Source organism: Macaca mulatta, chromosome 13 (assembly GCF_049350105.2).
Source record: "Macaca mulatta isolate MMU2019108-1 chromosome 13, T2T-MMU8v2.0, whole genome shotgun sequence".
NCBI classification, from domain to species: Eukaryota; Metazoa; Chordata; class Mammalia; order Primates; family Cercopithecidae; genus Macaca; species Macaca mulatta.
In genome coordinates, this window is record NC_133418.1 from 54438379 (window position 1) to 54449911 (window position 11533).

At 39.7% G+C, this 11533-nt stretch overlaps 1 protein-coding gene across 5 annotated transcripts in view; it reads left to right on the plus strand.

Annotated features, from left to right (window-relative positions):
• Nucleotides 1–11533, plus strand: part of SNRPG (small nuclear ribonucleoprotein polypeptide G) — a 34494-nt gene that overhangs the window by 1159 nt on the left and 21802 nt on the right. The window contains exons 2-5 of one of the 5 annotated variants that reach the window (XM_015112526.3): nucleotides 607–754; nucleotides 3235–3257; nucleotides 4116–4240; nucleotides 11144–11304. In XM_015112526.3, coding sequence (XP_014968012.1) covers nucleotides 708–754; nucleotides 3235–3257; nucleotides 4116–4240; nucleotides 11144–11194 — 246 coding nt within the window. In that variant the 5' untranslated portion in view covers nucleotides 607–707 and the 3' untranslated portion in view covers nucleotides 11195–11304. Of the gene's footprint in view, nucleotides 1–606; nucleotides 755–3234; nucleotides 3258–4115; nucleotides 4241–11143; nucleotides 11436–11533 lie in introns of those variants that run through there. The other 4 variants (XM_077958417.1, NM_001193440.2, XM_077958416.1 and 1 more) reach the window with 4 other exon arrangements.

Genomic DNA, 11533 nt, shown 5'->3' on the forward strand with positions numbered 1-11533 from the left:
GGTGGATCACCTGAGGTCAGGAGTTCGAGACCAGCCTGGCCAACATGGTGAAACCCCCCGTCTCTACTAAAAATACAAAAAATTAGCCAGGAATGGTGGCACGCGCCTGTAGTCTCAGCTACTCGGGAGGCTGAGGCAGGAGAATCGCTTGAACCCGGGAAGTGGAGGCTGCAGTGAGTCAAGATCTAGCAATTGCCCTCCAGCCTGGGCAACAAGAGCGAAACTCTGTTTCAAATAATAATAATATTGCATTTAAAGGTATATTTGTATCAAAGCCATCTTTTGTATGAAAACTACTTTCATGTATATTTTAGTTAGGTCTGTTAAGGAATTAATTATTAAAACATAGCCCAACGTTAGAAAAATAGAAGTTAGAAATTATTGTGAAAATTACTCTTTTTATCTGAAAGTTATTTTATTGGTGAGTTGGTGATGTAAGTATCCTCTGGATTCATCAGGGACTGGTGAAATGGTGATTTTTCTTTTTTTAAACAAAAGCACCATTCTCTACTTGTAATCTAAGATTTTATTTGTGATTCATAACATAGTTTTTGAAAATTTCAGAGAAGGAAGCTAGTTTTAATACCTTTCTCTTCTCATCCATAGGTTTCATGAATTGTGAAATCCCGTGAGATCTGCCGTCAAAATGACTTTCAAATTTTTTCTTTCTTTGCTTTCTCACTGATAGCATCTTCTTTTACACCATTATGCCCTCCTTCTGGCTTAGCGTAACTCAGGGGTTCTTAAATGGGGGGTAAGGAATCTGGTGACACCAGGGATGCTGCTAAACATCCTACCGTTATTCGGCTGCCCCCAACAATACAAAATTACCTGGTCCCAAGTGTCATTAGTGCAGAAGTTGAGATACACTGGCTTAACCGAATTCTTCCTTCCACTTCTTAAAATTTGCTGCCACAGTGGTCTTGCCAGTGACAGCTTTAATAATTTATCACAGTATGCAAAACTGAATCTATACTTAAGCCAGCATTCAAACGCCAAACCTTACAGCTGCTAATACTCACGTGTTCTCTTCTCCAGTCAGACTGAACTATTTGTGTTTGCTCTCACTTGCTGTGTGACTTCGAAAAATTGATTTACCTTTTCCAAGCCTAGTTCTCCATCTGTAAAAACGGTAGAAATGACAGACCATAATTGCATGCAAAGTCATTGTAAAGATTGTATAAGATCTTGTGTTATATTTGATATGTTTTATGTATCTTATTAAAATAGTTTTGTTCATCATACTTCATAAATGTGTGTATATATTATATATAATATGTAATATATATTACATATATAATTTTACATATAATATTACATATATATTACTTTTTTTTATATATATACATATATATATATATATATTTTTTTTTTTTTTTTTTTTTTTTTTTTGAGATGGAGTTTCACTCTTAATTCCCAGGCTGGAGTGCAATGGTGCAATCTCGGCTTACCGCAACCCGTGCCTCCCGGGTTCAAGCAATTCTCCTGCCTCAGCCTCCCGAGTAGCTGGGACTACAGGCATGCACCACCACACCCGGCTAATTTTTTTTTTTTTTTTTTTTTTTTTTTTTTTTTTTTTTTTTAGTAGAGACGGGGTTTCTCCATGTTCATGTTCATCAGGCTGGTCTTGAACTCCCGACCTCAAGTGATCCACCTGTCTCAGCCTCCCAAAGGGCTGGGATTATAGGCATGAGCCACTGCACATGGCCCATAAATATATTTTCACTTGTAAATGTATCTACTCCCTCCTTCAGTCATGCTCCTTGTTTTATATTTACATTCTCCCATGATAATCCTATACATTAAAATTGACTAAGTTCCCCACTTCATGGCCCATATACTAAACTTTTTTTTTCCATTTTTTTATATTTTAAAATTTGAATGAAATTTCATGTTTTCTGGCCTATAAATGGAAGAGGTTAAAAACTGGTTTGACTGATGGCTTAGTATTCTCGTATTCCACTAAAATAGAATTTTCTTTTAATTCATATTGTTTGAAGTTTCAAATGTGCATTTATTATACTAAAGTATACTTAAATGTTGAAGACTACCCTGAACATTTATGCTTGATGCTTTAATATTAAATGAACACTATTTATCTCAAATATAAAATACTTGTTGAATTGGATATGATTTGATTACTGTTTGCTGTCTTTACAACTTAGTTTTGGAAATAACCAAATGTAGGCAAGTCTTTGTTTTTCTCTTATGACTATAAAATCCAATCATTGAAAATTAGGTTAGCGAGACCAGATGTGGTAGCTCATGCCTGTGTAATCCCAGCAGCACTTTAGGAGGCTGAGGGGGAGCATATTTTTTGAGGCCAGGAATTCAAGACCAGGTTGGCAACATAGTGAGACTCCATCTCTTTAAAAAAAAGAAAAAGAAAGAAAGAAACTTCGGTCAATGAAACAACATAGTATTGAACAATAAGAATGTTTTCATAATTCACATTAGTATATGTAGATTAATATAGTTTTTTTTTTTTTTTTTTTTTTTTTTTTTTTTTTTTTTTTTTTTTTTGAGACGGAGTCTTGCTCTGTCGCCCAGGCTGGGGTGCAGTGGCCGGATCTCAGCTCACTGCAAGCTCCACCTCCCGGGTTTACGCCATTCTCCTGCCTCAGCCTCCCGAGTAGCTGGGACTACAGGCGCCCGCCACCTCGCCCGGCTAGTTTTTTGTATTTTTTAGTAGAGATGGGGTTTCACCGTGTTAGCCAGGATGGTCTCGATCTCCTGACCTCGTGATCCACCCGTCTCGGCCTCCCAAAGTGCTGGGATTACAGGCTTGAGCCACCGCGCCCGGCCAGATTAATATAGTTTAAATATATTTCATTTTTATTGTCTTTCCTCTTCCCAAGTTACTTTGCGTTGTAGAATGTCTAATTTAGGTAACCCTTTATGCCCCCTCTCTTTTTTTTTTTAACCTGAGACAGGGTTTCACTCTACTGCCCAAGCTGGAATGCAGTGGCGCATTCATGGCTCACTGCAGACTCAACTTCGCAGGCTCCAGTGATTCTCCGACCTCAGCCTCCTAAAGTGCTGGGGTTACAGGCATGAGCTACCTCGCCCTACTCCCTCACTCTGTACAGCAATACAGTATTTTTACTATTTTAAATTTCATTATTCCCATTGTATAAATTTTAGCAAATTATCTTAACTGTACCTATTTATGTACTTGTTTATGCTTAAATTTTTTTAATTGGTTATATAATCTTTACCCTTTTCCTTTTTCAGATTTATGGACAAGAAGTTATCATGTAAGTTTGTTGTTGTTTTGGAGTTTTTTTAAATCATTCAGTTGCTTTTTACGTGTGTCTTAGCAATATGTTTGGAGCAACTTTATAAAAATTTAAAGCACACAGGACCTCTAATTCACATCCATTAATTAAACAGATTACTTAATCCTAACTTGACAATTTTATTTACCTAATTTCTGATATTGAATTAATTTAACAGCACTTCAGACTTTTATCTTATATAAGCCTTTCCTCACTCTGGCAAAATTAACAGGATTTATCAACCTTTTTTCTTTAAACAAGCTACAAAGGACTTAGACAAGAAACAATTATTTTGTTTCTTGGGAATATGTAGGAATAACAGATTTGTTCAATTTATCTAAAAATCTGACCCACGCAGTACTTGAAATATATGTAGGGGAAAAAAACCGTGAGTGTTAGAAGCAAGCAGCCTTCAGCTTGAGTCTCACTTCTACCATACAGTAGCTGTATAACCATGAACCCAGTTACTTAAAAGCTTGGGCACGGTGGCTTACACCTGTAATCCCAGCACTTTGGGAAGCCAAAGCAGAAGGATCCCTTGAGCTCAGGAGTTGGAGACCAGCCTGGGCAACATAGGGAGCCCCCATCTTTATAAAAATTTTAAAAAGCTCTAAAGTTTAGTTCTGTCCGATAAAGTAAGGATAATACTACTTTTTAGGATTCTTATAAATTAAAATGTGGAAGTAAATACAAAAATGTTTAACCCAGTTCTTGGCATACAGTAAGGATAGTGGGTCAAACATCTCAAATACTTGTGTTTTATCCCACCTGATTTCTAGTGAATGCTTGATAGCTAATGGACAGTTTATCTAAAACGTCTTTTTCCCTTTTTAATAGTGAAATTAAATGGTGGCAGACATGTCCAAGGAATATTGCGGGGATTTGATCCCTTTATGAACCTTGTGATAGATGAATGTGTGGAGATGGCAACTAGTGGGCAACAGAACAATATTGGAATGGTGGTAAGTAAAGATACAAGATTTCTCTTGGATATTTCATTTTTCTTTTGGAATGTGTATTAACTTTCCTAGTTAGTAACCCCCAGAAATGGCAAATAATAGGCAAGATTAGACTTTCCATTTCCTTTTTAGTTGAACATATGGCAGTTACTCAGATGTGGTAATATCCTGGTTACCTGTAGGTAATATCTCAACTATACAGAACCTAAGGTCCTAGGGCTTGAAACAGCTGTTGGAAATCCTTTTTGAGCTTTATTCTACAATAGAGGCTCATAGTCGGTCCTTCATTAGAGCAGGAGTTCTGAAACCTTAACGTGTATATGAATCCCCAGGGAATCTTGTTAAAATGAAGATTCTACTTCAGTAGGTGTGGGGCGGAACTTATTAAGGTTTTGCAATTTTCCTAATGCCTAATGCAGATCTGCCAGTTCACAGATAACACTTTCTGGTTTTACTTGTATACATAGTTAACCTGGGTTTTCTGGTTTACCATACCAAAATTTTAAGGTAGCCAAGGTAAACGTTACAAGGGATAATCACAGTGACAGTTATTCACATGAGAGAAAAAGCAGGAAAAAATTAAAAAGCACATACTGAGCCCTCATAGGATTAAACATTCCTACATTCATTGGGCTGTAGTTTTAGTGATTACTGAAGAAGAGTTTTGATACCCCCACTTTGAGTCCTTCTTTGTCTAACACAGGACAACATACCTAATAAAGTGGTAGACCCAAAGTTATTGAAAAAGGTGAGCCAAAAAGGACAACTTACTTTTAGCAAATTATTAAGCATAAAGACCTCCAAGGAGTGTTAAGAGTTGCTAATTATTAGCCTTGATTTATTAACTTTGATTTTTAAGTTTGAGCAGTACAGTTGAAGATAGACCTATTTTGACATCTCTGCCTGTTTAATTTTTTTACATACCATTCTTTCTAAGGTTTGTGTTATTACTTATTTCAGATACTTTTTTCAGATACTTATTTCGGAGACTTATTTCAGTTACTTTTTCACTACTATATTTTGAAAAGCAAATCGATAGTCATGACTGAAAAAACAGTTTAGAGTCTCCAGATACCACACTGTACCCCCAAGTTCCTTGTAAATTGACTTGTCTTTCAGGTATATTCCCTTATGAGCTTCTGTTGAATAAGGCTGCCAGCATCATTAGTAGACAAGTCCTTATAAAAACACTTTCTAGATACCCCAAGATTTTCCTCTAAGCCCTTATTTTTACAAATAAATTTTCATTCTAATAGAAGCTGGATTCGGTTTTTAGTTCCTTGCAACAAATTTGCTGAAAAGGATTCAGGAAGGAATCCTAATTGTCAATTCTGCTTTGAGAAAATTAGAGAATTATATAACACACTGCTCATTGGAATTTTATCAGAGAAGGAATAGAGCATCCCTCTGTCAATTTTCCCCCAAAACTTTATGGACTTAATTTTCTTTGCACAGAAATTAGTTGAAAGCACTGCCATCCCAAGTCATTTAAGTAATGATTACCTACTTAGTGTGTTGGGCAGCCTCCTGTTCCATCTCTGAGGTTTAGGTGACACACACACCCCCAACCCCCAGCCGAAGAAAAAAAAAGTTTTCATCAACAGACAATGATTCTTGCTGCTGAGTCTTCACTTTGAAAAAGAAATAATAATACATCAGTCTTCTTTAATAAAAAGACATTTTAAAAGGCAAGAACAGAGATGAACTTTTTGACTTTTCTAAAGTTGGAGGAAGGGAAACAAATAGGTTAAGATTTTGTTCATTTTGTTAGAAGTTGTTTGACAAAGGACAGTTGGTTTCAATATTACCTTGTCCAAGTCAGTGATCCATTGAGGCCACTGAAATTACTTAATACTGTTTTATTGCAGTTATGTGTGTATTGGCTGGGCACAGTGGCTCACATCTATAATCCCAGCAGTTTGAGAGGCTGAAGCAGGAGGATCTCTTGAGCCCAGGAGTTCAAGATCAGCTTGGGCAACATAGTGAGACCTCATCTCTACAAAAAATTTAGAAAATTAGCTGGGCGTGGTGGTGTGCACCTGTAGTCCCAGCTACTCAGGAGGCTGAGGCAGGAAGATCACCTGAACCCAGGAAGTCGAAGCTGCAGTGAGCTGAGATCACACCACTGCACTCCAGTCTGTGTGACAGAGCGAGATCCTGTCTCAAAAAGAAAAAGGATGTGTGTGTGTTTTCAGGAGTTTGTTTTTAACCTGTCAGCTGGATCATTACCTAATGATAAATCTCAACTATTTCCTTTTTTTTTTTTTTTTTTTTTTTGAGGCGGAGTCTCGCTCTGTCGCCCAGGCTGGAGTGCAGTGGCCGGATCTCCGCTCACTGCAAGCTCCGCCTCCCGGGTTTACGCCATTTTCCTGCCTCAGCCTCCGGAGTAGCTGGGACTACAGGCGCCCGCCACCTCGCCCGGCTAATTTTTTGTATTTCTTAGTAGAGACGGGGTTTTCACAGTGTTAGCCAGGATGGTCTCGATCTCCTGACCTCGTGATCCGCCCGTCTCAGCCTCCCAAAGTGCTGGGATTACAGGCTTGAGCCACCGCGCCTGGCCCAATCTCAACTATTTTCTGAGACATCCCCAGAGTTGTCAGTGGCATCGCCTCTATCTTACATTTTATTATGTTACATAATTCAGGCACTCTTGCTAGAGTTGTGCTTCTGTAGCATCATTGAAGCACAACAAAAGGAGCAGTATGTAATTCTGGACCTGATGGTTCAAGTTTGATTTGGAGAATTAGGCCTCAAACACAGTGCAAAGAGGAATAGCACTACGGTAGGCCTCCTTTATCCTCAGAGTAGGTACCAGAAACCACAGATAGTAGTGAACCCTTTGCACAAATTTTGTGTGTGTGTGTATGTGACAGAGTCTCACTCTGTTACCCAGGCTGGAGTGCAAAGGTGTGGTCTCAGCTCACTGCAACTCCGCCTCCTGGGTTCAAGCGATTGTCCTGCTTCAGCTTCCCAAGTAGCTGGGACTATAGGCACACACCACCACACCCAGCTAATGTTTGTATTTTTAGTAGAGACAGGGTTTCAGTATGTTGGCCAGGCTAGTCTCAAACTCCTGACCACGTGATCCACCTGCCTTGGCCTCCCAAAGTGCTGGGATTACAGGCATGAGCCACCACACCTGGCCAGCACGAATTTCTTTTTACTGCTTCACAATCTCACAGATAGAAGATTCGTCCTTACCATAAATCTTAGCAGTCTCAACATATGATTCTTTTTCTTGTTAAGTCAAGAACTTGTACCTTTTCACTTAAAGGAAGCACTTTACAGCTTCTCTTTGGCATATCTATGTTGCCAGCATCACTGCTCTTATACTTTCAGGCTATTATTAAGTGAAATAAGGGTTACTTGAACACAGGTAACCCTTTGATAGCACAACAGTCAGTCAGAAAACTGAGATAACTGATTAATGGGCAGCATGGAGATGCTAGACAAAGGATAATCCACGTCCAGGGACAGTATCATCACACTGTGAGGTATCATCACACTACTCAGAACAGCATGCAATGTAAAACTTATGGATTGTCTGTTTCTGGAATTATACATTTAATGTTTTTGGACCACAGATAAGATGGGACAAAGTTCACCATCTAACCTTATTTTCTAAATAATATCTGACAAGACAAGTGTGTAAATTTAGCAGGGAGGTAGTCAGGAAGACTAACTTTTCTTGCTTTGGTCAGTGAGATGTGATGTTCAACATCTGTTGCCAAAAAAAAAGTCGGGAATTTAAAAGTCTGATAACTGGCCAGGTGCAGTGGCTCACACCTGTAATCCAGCACTTTGGGAGGCGAAGGCAGGAGGATCACTTGAGACTAGGAGTTTGAGATCAGCCTGGGCAACATGGTGAGACCCTGTCTCTACAGAAAATTTAAAAATTAGCCCAGCTTGGTGGCTCATGCCTCTGGTCCCAGCTACTTGAGAGGCTGAACTGGGAGGATCACTTGAGCCCAGGAGGTCAAGGCTGCAGTTAGCTGTGATAGAACCACTGCATTCCAGCTTGGGTTGACAAGAGCAAGACCCTGTCTCAAAATAATAATAATAATAATTAAAATAAAATTCTGATAACTGGGTAAGCATATTTCTACTCCTGGCTTATTCTGGGCACGGTGATGTGCGCCTGTAGTCCCAGCTACTCAAGAGGCTGAGGAGGGAGAACCACTTGAGCCTAGGAATTTGAGGATGCAGTATGCAGTGATTGTGCCTGTGAATAGCCAGTCTAGTCTACTGCAGTCTGGTTAGCATAGCTAGTCCCAGTCTCAAAAAAATGGAGGGGAGCTGTATTCTTACTGGGTTTTGTTGTTGGCTTGAGACAAAGTCTCACTCTGTCACTGAAGCCAGAGTGCAGTACCATGGAGCTTGGTTTACTGTGGTCTCAACCTCCCTGGGCTAAGTTGATCCTCCCACCTCAGCCTCCCGAGTAGCACCACCCTCAAATAATTTTTGTATTTTTTGTAGAGACAGGGTTTTACCATGTTGTCCAGACTGGTGTCAAACTCCTGGGCTCAAGCTATCTGCCCACCTGGGCCTCCCAAAGTGCTGGGATTATAGGCGTGAGCCACCGTGCCTAGCCATTCTCTTTTAAATCTGCTCTTTACTACCTTATCATACTTATTGCTGATAATTGGCTGCCAGGTTCCAAGACACTTTTCCTACCAATTTTTTTTTTTTTTTTGAGACGGAGTCTCACGCTGTTGCCCAGGCTGGAGTGCAGTGGCGCGATCTCGGCTCACTGCAAGCTCCGCCTCCCGGGTTCCCGCCATTCTCCTGCCTCAGCCTCCTGAGTAGCTGGGACTACAGGCGCCCGCCACCGCGCCCGGCTAATTTTTTGTATTTTTAGTAGAGACGGGGTTTCACTGTGGTCTCGATCTCCTGACCTTGTGATCCGCCAGCCTCGGCCTCCCAAAGTGCTGGGATTACAGGCTTGAGCCACCGCGCCCGGCCTTTTCCTACCAATTGTGTTCCCTTCTATTCTGTCAGCTGCAGTATTCACATGTGAGTTCTTTGATTCGTATTTACCAGGTACTTGAGCCCTCTGTGTGCCTGCTACTATTTTAGGCACTAGGGTTTTGCACCAAAGCCCCTGGCCTCATAAAATTTACATTTGCATGGAGAACACAATAAATCACAGTGTATGTGTAAATAAAACAAGCATGATACGGGGAGAAAAGAACAAGTTACAACTACTTTTACTCTAGCTGCCTATAAGCATAGCTCCAGTTTGAATCTTTTTAGAATGCCTCCATTTCTAATAAACACCTCAAAATTATTACATTACTTATCCTTTTCCTCCTGTACCCCTCCATTCACCTATCCAGTTTTATTTGACTGATGGGTGATCTATCGATTATTATGATCTATGGTCTATTAGGGACTTCTTGTTTTTAGTCCCCTGGCCTTCCTGTTTCACTTATTTTTCTACCCCTCTTGAATTCACTTACCAGCTGATTCATCTATACTCTGATGTTTGTTTTTGTTTTGTTTTTTTGACAAAAGACAGTTTTGCTCTTGTTGCCCACGCTGGAGTGCAGCGGCGCTATCTTGGCTCACCACAACCTCCACCTCCCGGGTTCAAGTGATCCTCCTGCCTCAGCCTCCTGAGTAGCTGGGATTACAGGCATGTGCCATCACACCCAGCTAATTTTGTATTTTTAGTAGAGATGGGGTTTCTCCATGTTGGTCAGGCTAGTCTTGAACTCCTGACCTCAGGTGATCCACCCACCTTGGCCTCCCAAAGTGCTGGGATTACAGGCGTGAGACACCACACCCCCGATAAGTATTCTTATCTTCATTTATGGCTTATCTACTAGGTCAAGCACTATTCTCCTAGAGCCCTTTTTTAATAACCTTTCTGCCTCTAGGTTCTGTCCTTTTCAAACTTTGGTGTATTTATATATCTTGTTGCCAGGACACTTATGATTGTCATTCCCCCAAATGTGAAACTCTCACTGGCTCATTGTTAGTTTCTGATGTCCTCCAAACACTAAGATTGGCATTTGAAGCTTTCCAAGATTGAGTGCCAAGTATCTTTGTTTCCTGATTCTCTTCATGAACTTTTTACTGCATTCAAATTAGATTACTTCCTTATCCTCTTATACTTTGTCTTCATCTCAGTTCTGTCTAGAATTTCCTAAAATCTCCTTTTCAAAATTCTACCCAATTTCCAAGACCCAGGTAAAATGTCATTTTCATAAAGCATGCCTTTCACAATTTCCCATCCTGGTTTGTTCCCTAAATGATCTTATACCTCCAAACTGTACCTAACATACTCTACTGTACATATTTTACTCATTAATTTTTGGATCCCATAGAGTCAGGGATGGGCATTTAGAGTCCTGCATTTTAAAAGATGAAATTAGGGCCAGATGTGATAGCTCACACCTGTAATCCCAGCACTTTGTGAGACTGGGGTGAGCAGTTTGAGACCATCCTGGCCAACATGGTGAAACCCTGTCTCTACTAAAAATACAAAAATTAGCTGGGTGTGGTAGAGGGGCTTCTGTAATCCTAGCTACTTGGGAGGCTGAGGCAGGAGAATCGCTTGAACCTGGGTGGCAGAGGCTGCAGTGAACCAAGATTGCACCACTACACTCTAGCCTGGGCAACAGAGTGAGACTCTGACTCAAAAAAAAAAAAAAAAGGTGAAATTAAGTCATTGGAGACTTGGCATTAGAATCTCACAAAGCTAATTGTTAGCCTTAAATCTAGAAGATGTCGGTCTTACAAAGGGCTTAGAGTTGTTTGGTGACCTTTTGGCTTGAACAAAGCTTTACAAAACAAACTGACGTGTAGTATTGAAAAACCATTAATGATTTGGTGAAAATTCTTAAATCATCATAGTTATGTTGTTACATGAGTTCTTTTCAAATTTATTTTTCTCTTTCTTAGGTAATACGAGGAAATAGTATCATCATGTTAGAAGCCTTGGAACGAGTATAAATAATGGCTGTTCAGCAGAGAAACCCATGTCCTCTCTCCATAGGGAAATTAGGTCATATACATTTTCATATTAGACTTTTTGCTAAATAAACTTTTGTAATAGTCAAAAATGTTTTCTCAAATGTTCTGAATATAGAATATTAGCTCTCATTCCAATTTTTTCTAACATGAATTTTCCTGGTTGACACTGATATCAAAGGGTTTTATGCATTAAAGTGGAAGAATCTTATTAAATGTGAAACATGGCAAGGATTCCTTTTGTCCATCTTTCAACACTAAACAGATAAAGAAGTTGCAAACATGAATGAGTTTCTTCTAAAACACTAATTTTCAAAACTT